Source organism: Myotis myotis, unplaced genomic scaffold (genome assembly GCF_014108235.1).
Source record: "Myotis myotis isolate mMyoMyo1 unplaced genomic scaffold, mMyoMyo1.p scaffold_m19_p_7, whole genome shotgun sequence".
NCBI lineage: Eukaryota > Metazoa > Chordata > Mammalia > Chiroptera > Vespertilionidae > Myotis > Myotis myotis.
The window spans coordinates 21231720-21253122 of record NW_023416379.1 but is presented as its reverse complement, the minus strand read 5'-3'; the positions used below and the strand labels follow the sequence as shown (position 1 = coordinate 21253122).

General features: G+C 36.5%; 1 protein-coding gene across 1 annotated transcript in view; it reads right to left on the bottom strand.

The window, feature by feature from the left end:
* The window catches only part of ENPP1 (ectonucleotide pyrophosphatase/phosphodiesterase 1), a 59809-nt gene that overhangs the window by 1650 nt on the left and 36756 nt on the right, over positions 1 to 21403 (bottom strand). Inside the window, exons 12-24 of the mRNA XM_036317343.1 lie at positions 20765 to 20873; positions 19244 to 19375; positions 15968 to 15999; positions 14853 to 14980; positions 13669 to 13738; positions 12672 to 12759; positions 10987 to 11156; positions 10134 to 10185; positions 8422 to 8576; positions 6712 to 6841; positions 5559 to 5639; positions 4585 to 4717; positions 2468 to 2630 (exon numbers count right to left, since the gene is read on the bottom strand). Coding sequence (XP_036173236.1) covers positions 2468 to 2630; positions 4585 to 4717; positions 5559 to 5639; positions 6712 to 6841; positions 8422 to 8576; positions 10134 to 10185; positions 10987 to 11156; positions 12672 to 12759; positions 13669 to 13738; positions 14853 to 14980; positions 15968 to 15999; positions 19244 to 19375; positions 20765 to 20873 — 1443 coding nt within the window. The remainder of the gene's footprint in view (positions 1 to 2467; positions 2631 to 4584; positions 4718 to 5558; positions 5640 to 6711; positions 6842 to 8421; positions 8577 to 10133; positions 10186 to 10986; positions 11157 to 12671; positions 12760 to 13668; positions 13739 to 14852; positions 14981 to 15967; positions 16000 to 19243; positions 19376 to 20764; positions 20874 to 21403) is intronic.

Genomic DNA, 21403 nt, shown 5'->3' with positions numbered 1-21403 from the left:
CACTAGTTCTTATCAGAATCAGTTATGTACATATTTGCAATGAAGAAAAGGTTGAAGGAAGTGGTAAAACATAATCGTTTCTGGTGAGGTAGTAAAGTCTCAGCTAATATGAGATCAGTAAAGAATTAAAGACATATGCTCTGCTCTGGCACATGGAAGCAGGCAGAGCTGGTAGCTGAAGCAGGTAACAGAGGTGGCAATTGCACATCTATGTATTAATGTAAATCTTTCTGAAAAAATCTCCTAGAGAAGGTCAGATGAACAAAGTATCCATGGATTGGTGGGCTATGAGTGTACTTTAAAGCCAATAAGGTTCACATATCCTTAGGACATTATTATTGAAAACTAGAGGCCTGGTGCATGAAATTCTTGCACTGGGAGGGGGGTGTCCCTCAGTCCAGCCTGGACCCTCTCACAATCTGGGACCGCTGGCTTCTAACTGCTTGCCTGTCTGCCTGCCTGATTGCCCCTAACAAATCTGCCTGCCTGCCTGATCGCCCCTAACCACTCACCTGCCTGCCTGATCACCCGTAACTACTCCCCTTCCTGCCTGATTGCCCCTAACCACTCTGCATGCCTGCCTGATCACCCCTAACTGCCTCTGCCTCGGCCACCGCCACCACGGCTTTGTCCAAAAGGACATCCAGAATAATGTCTGGAAGGTCATTCGGCTGTCTGGTCTAATTAGCATATTATGCTTTTATTATAATAGATGATAAATATAGACTTTTCACATAAAAGGGAAATAGGCTAATAATTTCCATTTTCTCATTAGCCTCCAATCATCCACTACTTAATACTGCTCAGCCTGCTTCTCTGCAAATGTCTTCCTTCTGGCTCTCAAGGTAACAGCCCTGACTCAGTAGACTACTTGGCCAGTAGATATTTTCCATCTGTTCCAATGTTTACAGGAATATATAAGAAGTACACATAAGGCATCTGTTCTGCTAGGCCAATACCCAGCCAATCCTTAGTCACTACTTGTTTGTATTTAAGATATCGGTACAATAACTTTTGGAAAAGTAGAGATGGAAAAGGAACTCAACACCTAACTCATGGCATTTAACATTATTTTGGTCAATGTGATGTAAGTATAAGTCTGTTGATGATTTTTTTTTTTTTGGTGTAGGGTCCAGCATTCAGACACAACACCTAGAGAAGTAGAAACCATCTTTAGCCCACATGGGCCACATGCTAAGAACAGTGGCACAGAAAGACAGGAAGGTCTGAGTTCCTAATGGTGCAGCTGATCAGTGCACTGTCCCGACTGTCCACCTCTGGACTTTCTATAATGTGAGGAACCTTGTATTTGCTCAGTCACTATAACTAGGTTCTCTGTTATTTGTTGCAGAACACAATACTAACTGATATCTTTAATGACTATTTAATCTCTCAAGGAAGAGAAAGCAATGAACAAGGAAATATTTGGTATGTGTCCAACAGCAGCCATAACACTGACCAGTTAGCAGAGTTAGATGCCCAACATACATCCAAATAGCTAGCATCTTATTATTCCGTACTTAATTCTGAAAATAAGGGGAAAAGATAACTTAATGAGAAATGTGTTCTAAAAGGACTGGTCAATTGGTTCTGAAAGTTTATCAGAGAAACAATTAAAGCGAGACATATCCTCATTCATTTTAATGAATGATATAGAGTAAGACCACTAGGTCAGGGATGGCAAATGGGCCACTGTTCTCTACTCATGGGGCCACCACAGAGCACTGTCTGTTTTGTTCACTGCTATGTCCTCAGTTCCTAGAGTACCTGGGAACAAATACTTATTAAAGGAAAGAATAACTGGACCAAAGAAGGCTTAAAAGAATGAGTGAAAGGGGTAAATGAATGAGTGACACAGCACTCTCTCCAGCCAAGCTCAGACTGGGCCTTGAGATCCTTTTGACCATAGGACTCTACATGTCAAAACCAATCCAGTGAGACTGGTAGAAAAGTCAAATATATTTTCCAATTTAGGTATAGACTTACTTTGTATAACTTCAATAGAAAAAAAAAAAGAAGAAAAAAAGAAAGAAAAGAAAAAACCAAGTAGGATATCTTAGAAGTACTCTGAAAAAAAACATTTTGACTCACCATAAGGAAAAGCTTCAAAATTGCTAAAATTTTAATGCAATCTTGATGCTCAAAGACTATAGTTTATATTTTTTAAATTCTGAGCAAATAAAAGAACATAAAACAATTATTTCTAAACATTCGAATGATAACAGAATAAGAGAAGATAATTAGGAACAAACATGATTTTTATAATAAAGTGATATATAGAAAATTAATTTGAAATGTTGTCTAACCATGTCCCTCTGAAGATATGTCTGTTTATAGGATCAAATTTAAAATCATCCTATAATTTCAAAGTATATTCAAGTTATGTTCTCTCCCACAATAATGTTAGATATAAGACACACACGGATATATTTTCAATGTTTAAAGTAAATTAACAAAGGCTACTTACCACACAGCTCTCACTGTTATCAGTCCTGTGAGGCAAAATGAAAGCTAATGTATCTAAATTTTCACACTGTGAGGGAGTCTGGGATGTATTTTTACAACTTGTTAGCACAATGAAGAAGTGGGTTGGAATCAGAACTTCTTGATTACGGATGAGTCTACTGTTTCTGTAAAACAAGACAATATTCACTTTAAGAAAGAAATAACGATCTTCCTTGTAACGAATATTTCAGTAAAGCATTTTTTCATACAATATTTCTAAAAATCAAATTTAGTCAAATAAGTAAGTATATTATAAGAAGTGAGTCATCATAACACTTCAACCTATTCTGCCAGGTTGAGAGAGTGAGAACTAGAAGACAGTCAGATAAACTCAACCCAAATAATTTTTATTTTCTATAGAAATTTATTGAATTTGGAATGTTAAAAATTCTACTGTAACACACTGGAATTGAGACATAAATATTTTTTAATACCTACAACTAAGATACTAAAGCAATAGTCTTTTAAACTCTGTGTAGTTGTGGACAGACAGTGGACAGAGAGAGAACTGGGTTGAGATTTTTAAATTCTGGCTCCTGCAGAGAAGCCACGTTGCTGTGAATTCTGTTTTAACTGGATTTTCTTTTCTGTACCAATTCCTTTCTATTTTTTCATTGCAGCATATTCTTAAAGATATCCCAAGTAACACCTTTGCCTCATCTTAATTCTGTTTCCTTTGGTCTGAAAGCTAGGTTAGTTTTGTTTTTTCAGCATCTTTCAAAATTTAAGGTAGTGGTATCATTGTTTTCAAATACAATCTTATGTAGAACCATAATATATAAAACACATTAAACCAGAGAGCCCTGGCCCAACTGGCGTGGGTCAGTGGTTGAGCTTCGACCTATGAACTAGGAGGTCACCGTTCAATTCCCATTTAGGGCACATGCCTAGGTTGCAGGCTCGATCCCCAGTAGGGAACATGCAGGAGGCAGCCAATCAATGATTCTCTCTCATCATTGATGTTTCTATTACTCTCTCCTTCTCCCTTCCTCTCTGAAATCAATAAAAAGATATTAAATAAATAAATAAATAAATAAATAAATAAATAAACCAGAGAGCTCTGGTTAAAGCTGTGAATGGAAAAGGTATGAAATTGTTATCTTTACCCATTTTATTGCTGTGACTTATGAGGCAGTTATAGGGGACCTTGATGCCTCACGGGATATTAGTAAGAAATTGTGATTTCATAAATTAGTAAGTGTGTAAACAGTAATCCCTAAATCAGCCTGCGAGAGACATTCTCAGAAAGAACCTCAATCTCAGCAGAGTGTTTAGTCCCTTTTTCTCAGAGCCTTAATAGCAAAATTACTCCAAAAAATCTTCGAATTACTGTTTTAATAAAGATCAACCCATCTCTAAAATGTTCTCCACCTCTCCTCTATAGAAACAGCCCCACTGATGTTTCCTCAGCATGATCACTCTACCATTCCCCTCCAGCCAGAGTTGGGTAAAAGTTATGACATTCACCCCGGCCTACAGCTTTATTACCCTGGTGATTCCTAGACTCAGGATGCCTCTGCCCCATATGGTTCTTTATCTTCTAACTGGAAGTATGTTAATTAAGACAATATCCCAGCTACACATAGAGATTTTAAACACTGATGTTCTCTTCTTAGTATTGAATCTGAGCTCAAGAATTACTCATCTGAGCTAAGTGGTGGAGGAACACTACTTCTTCCAGCTAAAAAATGTTTCACTGCCCAGCGCCAACGTGACTCAGTGGTTGAGCATCAGCATGTGAACCAGGAAATCAAGATTTGATTCTGGGTCAGGGAACATGCCCGGGTTGCGGGCTCGATTCCCAGTACAGGGAGTGCAGGAGGCAGCCAATCAATGATTCTCTCTCATCATTGATGTTTCTATCTCTCTCTCTCTTTTCCTCTCTGAAATCAGTAAAAATATTTTTAAAATGTTTTACTGAACACTGAGCAAACAGTAAAACTAATCAGATATTTCAAGGGCTGTCAGTGTAATCAGACATGTCACGAACATAAATCTGAATCGTAAAAGTTCTGCTGACTCATCCAGAAGGTAATTCCACTCGATAGCTGTTGTTCAGTTAATGACATATGTTCTTACTGTTTCAGCGTCTCGGAGGCATCATAATGTCCATCGTAGTCAGAGTCAAACACAGGGCCACTGACAACATTGACGCCATTTCTTTCTTCAGCATACCGTGGCAGTAGGGTGCTGTGAAAGTAGCGCCATATTGCTGAAACAAGAAGGACAGTGCAGTTTCAAAAAAACAAGGAGCCGTGCTGTCATGTAAAGTAAATCCAACACCATGATTCAAAACTAGCGTTTGTAGTAATTAGAGATAAAAGTCAAGTTTGGCTCCAATCTTAGTGTGAGGCCAAAAATTCACTGTTCACCTTTGCCCTTTGGGAAAGACTGGTACACAAATGTTATATTCAACTCTGTTTCTGCCTTCCCTGGACCTGGGCAGCATCAGGAACTTGTGGTCACATGTCATCGCTAAGCATTAAAAAGAAATGACCAACAGGGACAAGACGGGTCATTCAGATTTATTCTCAATATCTGAATATTCCCTTTGAAATATTTACAAGTATTCTAGATGTGAACTAGAATAAAAATCTATTTGTATGCTCTATATTTTGAATTCCCTATGTCACTTGAAGTACATTCATTCTTGTAAGAGTCAAATGCTGCAGTAATCAATCACAATATAAAATCTATTCATTTCAAGATTTAAAAAAAATTATCAGGAACTTCCAAATAGTAACACAGACTGAAAGTTAATAGACAATGTTAGCTTGGTAACTTAGAAAAAAAAACATTATATACTTTTTATCACCAAAAACGTTTATAAACATTTAAGGAGAGAGCAGAATAATTATATTGGGATATACCATAATTCTAATACTGGTAAAATTTTTTGTATACTGGAATTCTCAATTTCAAACAAACCAATAAGAATGTATTTGATATTCAGTGATTTCATTTAGAGCAGGTCTTATCACATAAATTATAGCTATTATATATAAACACAGAAATCCATTGAAATTATGAAATGTAGAGTTAAAAATTTTTACCTTGAAAACTTGGGTACATTGGTACTATGTTAGTGGTAAGCAATGCTTCAGAATATATTTTATTTGAACCTTTGTTTAGTTCTACAAAGAGAATAAAAAGAACAACTATTTCATTCTTCACGAATAACATTGGAAATTATACTTTCTCATAGGGTGCATTTAAAAAAATAAGCTGAGTATTATCCCAAACCTGTAAAACTTTCTCAGGTACTGGTTCAAGGGAGAAATTCAATGCATTTGGTCAAGTCCCTCAACAAAATAAAATATTCAGATATGTTCTTCTTCAAAGAAAAAACTTTACAAAAACTTTAATAAGAAGGGCCCCAAATTAAACATTTTCATATTTTACCTTATTTGTCTTATTTCAACTAAAGCATATTGTGTTGACAATCTTCTGTCCTTAAACTCTTTCACGGTGAAAAGAAAAAACACAATATCTGGCTTCAGAACAACACCTACCACCAGAAAAAACATCACAGGATGTCTGCCTGGAAAAGCTGTACAAGGCTTCTTTGTATGGATTTTCAGCTGGGACCTGGTCTATTTTTATAAAGCAATGGCCAGGTTCTGACTTCAGACAGTTATTCCCGGGAATGAACTGGCTATTAAGGGTATTTGAGCACCGAGAGCCTTCTGATTTGTTCCTCTTTAGGGCTGCCTCAAAATGTGTTCTCATTCACATACAAATCTGCCACTTTTAAAAACAGAACATTTAACTTAGAAAGAAAAAAGCCACTCCCTAGGGGCTATGTATTGGTGAGAGAGCAAGAGCATTTAGGCTCTACCTTTACCTAATTCTTTGACAAATTAGATTTTTGTTTTCAAACAACAAAATGATATCTCCTTCTAAAAAATGCAGATGCATTTTTCTGACCTCACTGAGATTTTTCAAATTCTGGTTAGAAGAAATGCAGAAAAGTGAAGTGTGCCCTACCTACAATATCTGTACTGAGTCAACTACCCTTTCAATCAAAAATAAAGTTTTCTAAATTTTACATTTGAGACCTAGTTTTAAAATTTTCCCTAGTAGTTGTATTTCTCACTCACAATTTTCATCAATCAGTAAATATGATGATGTACATTGTCCCACAAGAAAGAAAAGGAAGAGAGAAAGAGGATGGGGGAAGAGGAGGTCAGGGAAGAAGAAACTTACGTGGCGGAGAGAGGAACCCATAACTCATTTTAGCATTATTTTTATAAAATGAACATTTATGGACAGGACTAAGGGAAATTCGTAGATCCTCATAAAGGCAGTTGGAAAAGTCTTCTGTAGAGAAACTGTCCTGAAGATCAAAATGAAAAGCACCATCAGGTATCAGGTATGTAAAAGGAAGGAGAGGACTTTGTAAGTAGCTAAAGGTGAACTACATCATAAAATTACGGAGTTCTTGCTGTCTGTTCATGTCCTTTATCAGTTTTCCATTTCCTACTATGGTATTCATCTCTTTTCTATCTGAAGTGCAAACTCTTTACAATATTAAGGACATTAATCATTTGTCATATATGTGCAAATAGTTTCCTACTATGGTGTGCTAATTTTGCTGATAATAGGTGTTTGTTTTTTTTTACTCAATTTCAAACTTTTATATAGGGAATTGCTGATTTGTAGAAATTTGAGACTACCTTCCATACTGTTACACAACCAAGAGTTTAGGGGTGGGCAAGTGTAAAAAAGCTGCTGCACAGCAATGTAATGTGAAAACCTCAGAAGTAGTGATGACTCGGAAGTTTTGCAGCTTTGATTACATAAGAGAGCTGATAATAAACAACCAAAACACCATAGTTGAGGTATTAAACAACAATAAATGGATGGGGACCGACAAAACTGTGTAGAATGCTATGTAGTACAAAGTCAAGTTTAAAAAAAATGTGAAAAGTGTTTACTGTGTTTGAGTATAGTCTTCTATATATATATATATTTAATTCAAGTTTAAGGTAGAAATATTATGTAAATATCTGAATGTGTGTGCACTATGTATTTTTAAACACAGAAATTATATATATATATGTACACACATACATATATATATATATATATATATATATATATATATATATATACACACACATACCCTTATATTTTTATTTAGCTATCTCAGTGATATCAACAATAGTTTTATTTTTTAAGTTCAACTCATCTAAGCTCTCTATCTTTTAAGGACATCGCACAGCTTGCCAGATACTTTCAGTTTCTGAAAAGCTGGTCAGTCTAGTTTAAAACTTCCATCTCAAGTAAGATCTAAATCTCATCTCCACCCTTTGTTCTCTCTTTCAAAGCCCATCTCTGATTATTTCTCTTTCCACCACAGGCCCCAGGAGTGAGGAGGAATGGTGGTCTTATTCTGGGACATTTTCCCTCACTCCTCTCAAGGCCTGACTCCTCTGGTTTGGGGGGTGAACAGGACCCCCAGCTTCTCCCTGGTTTGGTTCAGGGGTCTGCCTGTGGATGGATGGTATATGCAGGGAGGCGACTGAGCCTTCTCCATCAGTGAGAATCTGCTAAGAGTTGAGCAGTTGAGGGAAATCCGTGTACCCACATACCTATGCATTTAGAGATGAATAATTGTGACTGATTGTAAAAATGATTTCATAAAATTATAAAATAAAATCGTAAAGTCTTTAAACCAAAGGCCAGAGAGAAGGATTTACTGCACATCCCTCGTTTCACAGAAAAAGAAATATTCTCCAAGTCTCAATGTTACTGGCAGAGCTGAGACCTAATTTTTCTGACTCCCAGTTCAGTGACCTAATTTGAGAAGTGATTACAGAGCCAAGATTAACAGTGATAAACAATGCTCTCAATGTTTTGCTTAGTGATAATTTGAAGTAACCGCACAGAACTAAAAGGGTGGCAAATACTTGCATTTCTGTTCACGGAGTAGGATGACCAGAGGGGCATCTGGATGTCTTGGCTGTAACCACTCACGAACTGGTGCTGGTAGAGCAGACAGACAGTGCTGCTCTTCTGGAGAACCCTGGGTCTCCCGTAGGGTAAAGTGCCACGCTTAATAACCTTCTCTTGGGTCGCAGGAGGAAAACAAAGACACCTTTTCAATGTACTTAGAGTGCATTACATGATAATATATATGATACACTCATCTAATTCTTTCCCCTACTTAAAATACTGAAACAATAGTTTTTAACAAACAAAAAAAAAATTCAAAGAGCAGCACCATAAACAATTAAGGAAACAAAAGGGATTCAGTAGTGCACTTTTTGTTCATGAAGATTCTAAAGAGCAATGTAATATGAAGATATCACAATAAACATGAAACTGCTAGAAATTTCAGCAATTTAGAAATTCCATTGCTAAAATTCTTTAACATTATTGCAATTACTTCTTGTTCAGGATGTACTCCAGAAAGAAAATGCATGTACTTGGAAAGCAAAAGTGCAGACCTGAAATTATGAGACTAAGCTGAATGAATCAATAATAGTATAGACTGCTTTTTTGCCCTTTCCCCAAGTGTCATGTGCTTTGTAGAGTTCTTTGTAGACACCATCTAATTTAATTATTAAATAGCCCTATAGCCCTAACTGATTTGGCTCAGTGGATAGAGTGTCAGCCTGCGGACTGAAAGGTCCCAGGTTCGATTCCGGTCAAGGGCATGTACCTTGGTTGTGGGCACATCTCCAGTAGGGAGTGTGCAGGAGGCAGCTGGTTGATGTTTCTCTCTCATCGATGTTTCTAACTCTCTATCCCTCTCCCTTCCTCTCTGTAAAAAATCAATAAAATATATTTTAAAATAAATAAATAAATAGTCCTATAAATTAAGGTTATATAACCATTTTACAGGTGAGGAAACAGCAGCTGGTAGGAAGTAAATACTTGTTTCCATGGACATAGTTTCTAAGCTCATATTCAAACCCAGTTCTACCCAAATTCCAAAGTGTCATTCTTTACCACAACACTTTAACACCTTGGGATCACCAAAGGTTTCTCTAACTGAACATGTATAGAATTTTATACAGATAAGATCAAGTAAAGAACAGTGCAGAATTCACCTTTTATTCCAGCAGGAAGATAATGTGAGACAAGTAACTTAATCTATTAGAGACTCTGTCAAGTGTATCAGACACTGTATATTGAAGTGTCACTGAACATCCAAGTCAAACTAACAAATTTCATCAGATGTCTGCATAGTCTTAATTTTCATTCACAGGTGATGAAGAAATAACTTTAGATAAGTGATTCAATTTATACTCTCTTGTAATTAACTAAGAACCCAGTGAGATAGACATTTAACATGTATTTTAAGTGGAAATTGGAAGATTTATTATAAACCTAAAAAATCTTCAAAATCTCAAAAGATCTCTACTATGTTCATAAAGAGTGATTCAGTTTCCACTAAACATATTGCGTACTGTTTCCACTATAAATATCCCTTCTTTCCTTATGATTAACCATCTAGACTGTCAAGCAAAGAAATCTCTATGCTTTATATCAGGTGGTCCTCCACTACTTTTATTTTATTAGCGGTTCTAAAAATTGCCACCAAACAAGTTCTCTGTGATTCACACTATTGAGAAAAAGCCTGCTTCCCTATTTCAAGTTGAAGAATAAACATGCCTTACCTTCTGCCATGGTCAGATTCAACTGTGTCTGAAAATCCATGACTGGAAACATCTATAGAGTTAATAATACTATTTTTAAGGAATGAAAGACATGTTTTAATTTTGTAACAAACAACATCTATAGATTAATTATTCCATTGTAGAACAAAGATACAATTTAAAACCATCTTGTACAAGTCAAAAATTTTTTTTTTTTTTTATGTTGAGGATAAAGGGATAAGGATGACAGTTGAAAAAAGACAAAATTGTTAGCACAAGCACACTATTAATTGAAAGATGAGAATATAATTGCTACTTTAAAATTCTTAGCCCTACTCCTCAGTCTTTCTAGAAGCCTAAAACAAAATAGAAAGAACAAATTCAACCACTCCCCAAATTTCCATCTTTAGGGATTTCATCAATTTTGCTCATAACCTGTCACATATTTTCATCCTTTTATGATAACTATATATTAAAGTTGGAGAAAACTGGAACAGTGTCATATATCCATTCTGTACCCCAAAAAGAGATATTTTCCCCCTAAATTTAAAATAAGGTGGGGATGCACTTTAGAAAATGAATGTGGTGACTGGTTTATAATCAAGACCTCACTGCTGGGATAAGAGGACTCAGCTAAACTTCCCCCAAACTGCAAGTCAAGTCACAACACCCAGGGATAAAAATAGAGGCAAAAATAAGGTAGAGGAAAAATAAATAATAAAAAGTCTGCATGTGTCATTAGAATTAGAAATAAATATTATTTTTACTCTCACTCATAAATTTTAATTTGATCATTAAGTCTTTCCACAGCACATGCTATGCAGAAGTGCTATGAAAACATACACACTGGGCACAACTTCTCAGCAACACTTACTGAGGGATCACAGGAGCAGCCAAGGTTGTCGCTGGGGGTCCTTGTGAAGGGGCACTGCACTGGGGGGCGGACTTCTTTGGGATGCTTTGGGGTGTAAACAGGATTCTTTAGAAGGTGGTTAAGACTTCCATGAGTTCCATTATTAGGAGCAGGTGTCAAATTCAGTAAGTCTGCATAATTCCAAGAACGGTAAAGATTACTTAAAAGTTTCAAAATCAAATAAATAGACTTGTACTATGATTTATATTACTTAAAACCATATTTATATGAATCCTTAATTCTTTACCTAAAATAGAACTCTAAAATTCTCTTGGGATTTAGAGTATTTTTAACTATGCTAGTCTTTATGGAAATACTGAGGTATATGCTATACTTCTTTATGAATTTTTACGAACTTTAATGTTTGTAATAAATATAATTAGCATATGTTGAATGCTTATTATATGCCAATCACCGTACTAAGATATTTTTTTTTACTTAATCCTCCAAACAATTTAATAAGTTATTGTCTATATTTGACAGATGAGTAATCAGAGCCTTTGGCTCAATGTCTCAAAGCTACTAAGATAATAGACCTAGGATTCAAAACTAGCTTTGTCCAAGTCTAAGATTCATGCTCTTAATAATAGTAATAGCACACACTTACATAATAAAGCACTTACTATATGCCAGGCACTGTTTTAAGTGCTTTAAGATCTAGTAATTCATTTATGTAAATCAGCTCCCATTGAAAGAATTATACTTAGGACATATTTAAGGTTTTGTAAATGCCCAGTATCATTATCAGAAAAAACAATTAATATTTAAGATGTAATATTCCACCCACAAAGTACTATTTTGGGCACAGAATTCCCTGGCTGGTTTTGCTCAGTGTTTAGAGTGTCAGTCCGAAGACCAAAGGGTTATGGTTTGATTCCTGGTCAAGGGAGCGTGCCTCAGTTATAGGTTTGATCCCCGGCCCAGTCCTGGTTGGGGCCAGCTTGGAGGGAAAAGCCCTCCCAGCACAATTATAGCCAAAGGCTATGGTTGTAAGCTTGACCTTATAGTCTGACCTTGTAGTCCTAGGTAGCTGAGGGATGTGGGCTGCAGGAGGTGCAGCAAGTGCTGCCAAAACAAAGCTTGATAGAGTTCAGAGAATGGCAACAACAGGAAAGAAGCAGATTTGAAACTCACAAGAACATTGTAAGCATCTTGCCCTTGTTTTGCTTTGTGTGATCTGACTATAAAATAAAGATCCTGCTTACAGGCAGGGCCACTGTTTCCTCATCCAGGCACAGTGATCCACCTAGCCCCAACTGTATTCTCTTGGCTGTTTTCTTTAATCCTTCACCGTGCCTCCTCAAGTTCACCACTGGCCGTGCTGGACGCAGTTCACACACTGATCTGATTCAATGGTCATGTAATTGAGCCCTGGCAAAGTACCAAACACTGAGGATGTACAGACCTCCCTACTCTGGGTATTGTACTTTACCAACGTGCAGCTTAGTGGAAGAATCAGATAAGTAATCAGATAGTATGTTGGGCACATTTTTTCAATGAGTTGGGGTCAGGAAGGAAAAAGGTAGAAATGTGAGGGTCTATCTTGCCTCATCATCATCTTCACAAAGGTGCCCATCAAGTAACTTATTTTTGATCATCCTATCTCAGCCGTTTTCAGAAGGGATGAAAGCTGCCTGTTCACTTACCACACATTAAGTTATAGACTTCAATATTTTCAAAGGAATCAACTTCAAGACCGTGCTTGAGTCCAGGTCCATAGCCAATAAAGAGGGCCTAGATTGACCAGGAAAGTAGCAGTTTATGAATTCCAGTTATGAATACAGTTGGTCAAATGTAAAGTACAGTATAGGGAGTATAGTCAATAATATTATAATAACTATGTATGGTGCCAGTTGGGTACTAGACTTACTGGGGACTCACTTAGTAAGTTACATAAATGTGTAAGAGCTATGCTGTGACACCTGAAACTAATTGCAATATTGAATGCTAACTGTAAATGAAAAATATTAATTATAAATTTTTTAAAGTGAATTTATATTATTTACATTGTACATATATAAACTGATTATGTTAAGAGGAAAAATACTATGGCCAATGAACTTGGTGGGAATTTTTTTAACCCCTGTTGCACAGATAATCTAAGGACATCTAGAATAATTTTGTTAACTTCTCCGTAATTCCTGACTTGACATTCAGAACAATAGTACAATGAAATCCAATTTTATCTATGAAATGGGATATATACCTCACCCTGCCCATCTCACACAGTGTTGCAGGGATCAAATTAGATAACTATTGTGAGTATATTTTTAAAAATTTTAAGTGCAAAGTAAATTTAAGGTATTATTTTCATTTAGAATATAAGTATGATGTCTTCTCAAATATTAACAAATTGTCTTTCATTTACTGTTGAGCAATATTGTTAGTGCAGCATAATATATGTAAAATAATTATTGGAAATTTAGTAGGAGGTATATGTCACATGTTCATGAAATATGAATATAAATTTTAACAAAAATCTATTACTTTAATTAATACCAAAGAAAAATAGCTATATGAAAGTATATTTTTCAATATTCTCATTCAAGATATATAATCAGTGTTTTTAAGTCTAAAACTTTATATACAAGCTTTTCTTCAGATATAACTATTATTTTTAAAAAATATAATAGGTATACTCACTTGCATATTTGAAAATAGGTTGTCAGAGCCATGAAATCCATCTCCACAATATTTCCTTTCTGAAGGATTCCTAATTTTTACATAATATGAATTAATAATGTAAAGTCAATTCACAAAGCAAAATTTATAACCATGGCATTATTTTCATTAATAAAGATTAAGTAACTATTTTTTAAAACAAACCAAGAAAAGGTAAATAAAATCACTTGGCTTTGAAAAGCATTAAAAGCCACTTTTATCTTTTATTTTGTTGACAAATCAACTATAAGCTATATGGTATAGAGGGGAAAAACCTACTATCATTGAGACAGAACTGGTTTTGAACCTTGATTGTGATAACAATTAGCTGTGACTTTGGAAATTTACTTATCTTCTCTTGATTTCAATTTTGTCATGTTAGATTGTTTGTAACAATTAAATGGTTTAACCTAAAGAAATGTTTGATGCATAATAGATGTTCACTAAATATTAATTCTCCCATGAGGGTAAGAACCATCTGGTCTTTCATATTTCCAAACACTACAAGCGCAGGTCTCTCATAAAGTAGAGACAGTGCAATTCTATTAACTAAATTCCTCAACCCTAGCTTTCTGGCAACCATCAAGAGAGTTAATGATCAAATTTTGAGATGTTAACCATATTAATGATCCAAATAATTTGCTGAACACACCAATAAACTGAGGTTTAGTGATAGATTAGTATAACAAGAATGAAAAAATAACTGTGTATAATGATGAAGCTAATTGGTCATTATAAGGTAAAGAGCTTTTGCCAATTATCTGCTGGACTTTTAAGACATTATTAGGCATAACTGTAATATGCAGAAGAGATACAATGGCAAGTGGCAACACAAATCTGGAGCACAAGAAATAATCACTGTGGAGTAAGTGGACAGAGCAGTGCTTCTTAGCTGTAGGTGATCCTCCCTTGCTCGGGGACTTTTGGCCTGTGTGGTGACAACCTGGGTTGTTACAACTTTTTCATCTAGTGAGCAGAAGCTGGGAATGCTTGCAAACACCCCACAACACACAACACAGCTCCCCACAATATTATCTTATCTAAAATGTCAAGAGGCCAAGGTTGAGAAACCCTAGAATAGAGTCTAGAGAATCATATTTATGCAGTTTTCCTATTGAATTACTAATAGATCAGGCTAAGTTTACCTGGGAGGCTATCAAACTTACAATGCAAGTTGCCACTGAGGGTCCAAATAGAATGTCAAGGGCTCAATCCTGTCACTTTTGGCAAAATGCAACCGCTTGGGTAAGAACTGTTTTAGGTAAGGTTTGAAGTGCTGGTTTGGCTCCCGGCACTAAAATCATAGAAGGCAAAGACAAAAACATTATTTGCAGATTTTCTTAAGTGTAAACTTCTTTTGAAAGTGCTTTCTAACTCCATATGAATTTTTCCTCACAAATATTTTACCAGCATGCCCAGTAAGTCATATGTGGAAAAATAAATGAGTTCATACTATTTGTATAATGTACAAGTTAAATATTCCCAGCTATTAAATATTCTTATTTTTACATGAAACCATAATCACTGCATTGATGTTCCAGGATATGTAGACTGTGTCACAAGATTATATTTGAGATACTACTGATGATCCTATTTTCAAACACTTGTATAACTACAATTGTAAGAGTTTTATCCAAAAGAGAAAATTTTATCCACCAGTTTGGCTCAGTGGATAGAGTATCAGCCTGCAAACTGAAGGGTCCTGGGTTCAATTCCAGTCAAGGACACATGTTTCCGGCTGGATCCCCAGTAGGGGACGTGCAAGAGGCAGCCAATCAATGATTCTCTCATCATTGATGTTTCTTCTATCTTTCTCTCCCTCTCCCTTCCTCTCTGAAATCAATAAAAATACTTTTAAAGGAATTTTTTTAAAAAGTGAACATTTTCTATCAAGTAAAATAAAATAGTCTAGATAATTCAGCACCAGGACAATAACTTAAAAAATAGGCATTAAAAAAGACTGGTAGAAATATATTGTGGTGCTAACAGTGTTTATGGTGGTACAGCTGTAAGTTTTTTTTCTTCAACTGTTTTCAATTATGCTTTTCTTGTACTATCACATAAATTTAACAATGTCAATAAACAAATTCTTAAAACTTTCAAACCTAAATTATTGGGACATGTCCTTAAAGATCTTTAAAATCTACAATACATTTAAATGTTGGCCCAGTTACTCAAAAATTCTAATTCTATAATTACAACAACAAATACTGAACATTTTATAAATATATATTATACAAAACTAACAGTAATTAGATAATAGAACAATAAAGATACTCACAGAAAGATTTCTGACAATGCCTTCATAATTAACTGAAGGGGTACAAAGATAAAAAATTAATTATTGAGAGTATGCTACAATTAGAAATAAAAATAATACAAACATATAGACTGTCAGATTCAAGGCCAATATTTCTAACAGCTCATTTAAATCATTATATACTAGGGGCCCGGTGCATGAAATTCGTGCACTGGGTGTGTGTGTGTGGGGGGGGGGGGAGTGTCCCTCAGCCCAGCCTGCCCCCTCTCACATACTGGGAGCCCTCAGGCGTTGACCCCCATCACCCTCCAATCGCAGGATCAGCCCCTTGCCCAGGCCTGTTGCCTCGGCCAGAGGAGTTGACCCTCATCACCCTCTGATCACCAATCACGGGATCGGCCCCTTGACCAGGCCTGAGGCCCCTGGCAGAGGTGTCAGGCCTGGGCAGGGGACCCCCAGCTCCCCGTGGTTGCAGGCTCCGCCCCTGCCCAGGCCTAACGCCTCTGGCCTAGGCGTCTGGCCCGGGCAGCGGGGACCTGCAGTGGCAGCGGCCCCGTGATCGTGGACGTCACTTTAGGCCCAGGCAAGGGACCCCTAGCTCCTGGGACTGCCAGCTTTGACTGTGCCCAGCTCCCATCGCTGGCTCCACCCCTACTTCCTGCTATCACTGGCCAGGGCGGAAAAGGTACCTGATTCTCCGATCATGGCTGGGGGGCAGGGCAAAGGCGGCCCTGGGGCCGCCTTTGCCCTGCCCCCCAGCTCTTAGCTCCCCCCTGGGTTTCCGATCACTGTCAGTGGCAGGGGGCTTCTTCCTGCTTTCCCTTTCGCCTCCCTGCATTGTGCTTACATATGCAAATTAACCGCCATCTTGTTGGCAGTTAACTGCCAATCTTAGTTGCATATAGCCCTGATTAGCCCGTTAATTTGCATATAGCCCTGATTAGCCAATGAAAAGGGTAGCGTCGTACGCCAATTACCATTTTTCTCTTTTATTAGTGTAGAATAGCCATTGACAGAAATAAGATAGATGTTTAGGAATCCCCACCCAAGCCAATGAAATTACGTCACACGGTCAAATGAAAAGGCAAGTTACAGAACATCCACCTAACCATCCAGTTGTCTCCACGTGACCATCTATCCAACTGCCTATTCATCTGTCTACCCACCCATTAATCCATCCATCTATCCATTCATGCAGTCAAATACTCATGCATCCATCTGCTAGAGCTAGTATGATTTCACTGAATAAAAATGAAAATGAATGTGTTTTATATACCCATAGAAAATGTCTGAGAAGACACATTCCAAACCTAACAGTGTTCATCTCTAAAGAGAGCAACTGAGCTGCAAATTAGGGGAGCTTAGGGTGGGAAACGGTTAGTTTTTGTTTTATATACTTTGATAGTCACTGATAACTCCAGAATTTCACAATAAGAGGGATAGAGAGAAACTCAGGAAAAAAGAAGAAGTAGAATAGTTTTGGAACTGTGTTTGCATAGCAAGCCCACAATTACCTAATTCCAGTCTAGCTTTCTAATTAGTTAGACTTTACATAATTTTGACAAAATTATCCAAATAAAAGAATATGTAATACATATTCATATATATATGAAATTAAATTATATATATATGTATGTATAGGTATAGTTTTTGCTTTAATTTGGGAAACTTGGGGGCCTGAGCTAAGAGTGTGGCTAAAGCTTAGGCATCCCATCCTAAACATTTCTGGGACTGCCATTCCTCTACAGTTTTTATAAGAGGTTCTATAGCTATTGTATGTTACTCTTATACATTTAAAAAATACTAATTAGGGGCCCTGGCCAGGTAGCTTAGTTGGTTAGAGTGTCATCCTAATACACCAAGGTTGCGGTTTGATCCCTGGTCAGCGCACATACAAGAATCAACCAATGAATGCATAAATAAGTGGGACAACAACTTGATGTTTCTCCCTCTCTCTCTATCTCTCCCCCCCCCAAAAAAAATCAATAAATAAAAAATACTAATTAAAATTTGTTATGCATATAGAGTCTATGCTTTGGGTCACTATGTTAATATATTTAACCATTTTCCTGGAGCAAAATCTATTTTTTCATCATAAATATTCAACAGTACCTATTAGCACATATAGCACTCAGTGCCCAAACCTAACTCATTTTTTGTGTGTGGCTATTTGATGTTTATCCCATCACTGTATATGTGGTTCCAGTTTTGATAACTGTCAGAAGAGCTTTCTTCCCCCTCCATTTTAGAAGTTAATTCTAACAAAAAGATAAACAAAATGGCCCTAAGTATCTGAAAGTTACCAAGACAGTAATCAAAAAGAGGGGTATATATAAAATTCTTGAGGAAAATTGTCCTCTAATTTTAGAAAAAATTGATAGCCTTACTATTGTGAATTTTCCAATGTATAACAATAATATTTTACAACTTGTCAAACAAACAAAGAAAAAAGAGGGGTATAACAGAAGTGCAAACAATTATGAAATAGGCTTGACTTGCAAAAGAATAAACATTTAAAACTATTTCTTGGTAGTCTGGGTGGTCAAGAGAGAATGTAAAATTTCTTCTCTGTTTACAAAATACACTGTTATTGCTTTTTTAATAGGTTTAAAAGAACGTCATTTCTGAGGACAGAAATCAATTGCTTATAGAATTAATCATCTCTGCCAGCATTCTTCCTCATAATAGAATATTATTCTATAACCTGAGAAAATTATTTTAATGGAATGTCATTAATTAAAGTTGAATAAATGTAGCTAAACTTTTCTCTTCAGTTTTTTTGTACAAGTAATCTTGAGCCTAATATAAACAAAACACACAATACAACATAAAATTGTACGAAGCTCATGAATACTATGGTGGTCAGACCTAACCTCACATCCAGTCCCCTGAGGGGAAGATTTTCACTGGAGATTATTTAATCATGAAAAGGAAATTAACTTCAATTGATTCTCTTTTTATGTGTTGTTAATCCTTACCCTAGGATATTTTTCCATTGATTTTTAGAGAGAGTGAAAGAAAGAGGGAAAGACAGAGAGAAACATTGATGTGAGAGAAACACATTGTTTGGTTGCTTCCTGCACAATCCCTGACCAGGGTCTGGGTTCGGAAGGAGCTGCAACAAGGTACATGCCCTCGACCAGAATCGAACCCAGGACCCTTGGGTCTGCAGGCCAACACTCTATCCACTAAGCCAAACTAGCTAGGACTGATTCTCTTTAGTTTAGACATATCATGATTTAGAGGAACATAGTCTAGATATCATCATATTCAAGGTCAGCATAAAACTATACTTACATGAATAGTATTTATCTGGGACATCAGAGGGTCTCAGTCGAGCTGCAGGTCCATATACAACTTTAATATTTTTAACATCCCCCAGATATTTATTCAGATATACATATTTCTTACAACTGCCTTGTTCCATGCCTAGGTAAAAAAAGAAAAAAAATCCAAAACATGTTGCAACTTGAATGAAAAATTTAACATGTAGAACAAAATGTCTTTCACTTCTTGAATTTAATTCAATAAACATGTGCTCAGTATTCATGTTAAATATCTAATAGGTAAGACACAGAATCCTAGCTATATCTACCACTTACTTTACTTTTAAAAAAAATCTTTTCCCTTTCCTTTATCCAAAATTAGTTTAATGTTTCTTCTTATTTATGTACCAGTAGAGGCCCAGTGCACCGGTCCCCCGGCCTGGCCTGAGGGGATTGGGCCAAAACCAGCTCTCTGACATCCCCCAAGGGGTCCCGGATTGTGAAAGGGTGATTCTCGAGTGATGCACCCAGAATCGGGCTCCCTCCTCCTTGGTTCCAGGTGCGTTACCTGAGAACCACATCTGCCAAGTCACCGCAGCTTGGCAGCTCCTGCATTGAACATCTGCCCCGTGGGGGTCAGTGCGCATCATAGCTACCGGTTGAACGGTCAGATGGTCACTTAGGCTTTTATATATATAAATAATATCTTTATGTCTTTATGAGAGTGAGGAGGAATATCACATTTTTAGAATAAATATGAAAGCCTCATTATTTTCCCCAAATCACCTAGAATATGAACTGGGAGTGTAAAATTCTTATTCTCATTCCAGGCCTAGAGTTTCCTTAGGATATGACTTTTTAGGACTGTTTCTAGAAATAATTTTCAGTAATTATTTCTGAAGCAAACAACAATAACAACAAGAAAAAAATAATAAAAAGAACTTGTATTCTATTTTCTTGTATCCACACCACTTCTATAGTCCCAAGGCTATATAAAAACATGTATTATAAAGATCACAGTAAGTAAAAGTGAAATTAAAATAGTGCCAAAATTAATATTTACTGCCTCCAAAGTCAGACTTTTTGCTGGGTGAAAAGGGTCAACGGGGGAGAGGGGGAACACATCTGTAATAGTTTCAACAATAAAGATAATTTTTTTTTAAAGTCGGACTTATCATGCTAAAACAAATAGAAAAGGTACATAATAATCTGTTCAAATTAAATCTAAATTGTTAGAGTAGATTTACCAAAATTTAATATAAAATAATTTTTTTAACTATTCAAATTCCTGGTGTAAGTTTTCCCCAAATCAGAACATGGGTGTAAGTATTTTTATTGATAGGCTCTTAGACTTCTGTGAATTCTGTGTTTCATTTGTACTTTATATTTAATATTATGTTTTCCTAAAGACTTTCCACATGAAATTATGTTTTTTTTAAAAAAAGAATTAACTACAACAATAAGATAAAATAATGAAACAATGATCAATCAAGTAAACTGAGGGGGGGGGGCACCATTTAACTTGAAGGGTAAATGATGAAAATTGAGATACCATGATCTGAAATGAGGATGAGGTTCAGGCACCGGTGCAAATTCAGCTCTTTTAGACCATCCATCAGCATGCCGACCATATTGTCAACCCTCTGCAATGCTTTGATGACCTAAGAAAAAGAACCAATCTTATGTGATGTATGCCACACTAATGGCTGTTCCTATATAAAGCTATTTCTGTTGAAAGAAAAACAGGAAGGAAGGGAGGCAGGGAGGGAGGGCGGGCTGGCTCAGTGGAAAGAAATACTATGATGAACTGATTCACATTTAGCCTCAGACAAGTCAGGTAACACAGGAAGGGCAAAATAACTTGCTGACAATTACCAGTGAAAGAGCCCAAATTCCACACATGCTTAATCCTAAATCTTGGGAATGGTGTTAGCTGAACTGATTCGCTCTCCCTCCCTGGGTTCAAAGGTTTCCTATGCTCCATGATACAAAATGATATGGCCACCCAGAAACTGAAAGCAGTATTCGAGGTTTTAAAGCACTGTACCAATTACAAACATAGCCAGCAGTGGGCTAAGTTCCTAAGGGGATCAGTTCAAATAAGATGTTACATTTATTAGAGAGATGGGGCACAGCCTTAGTCCGTGAGCTGTTTCCCTGTCTCTCACTTCCTAGTAACCGCTCAATGAAA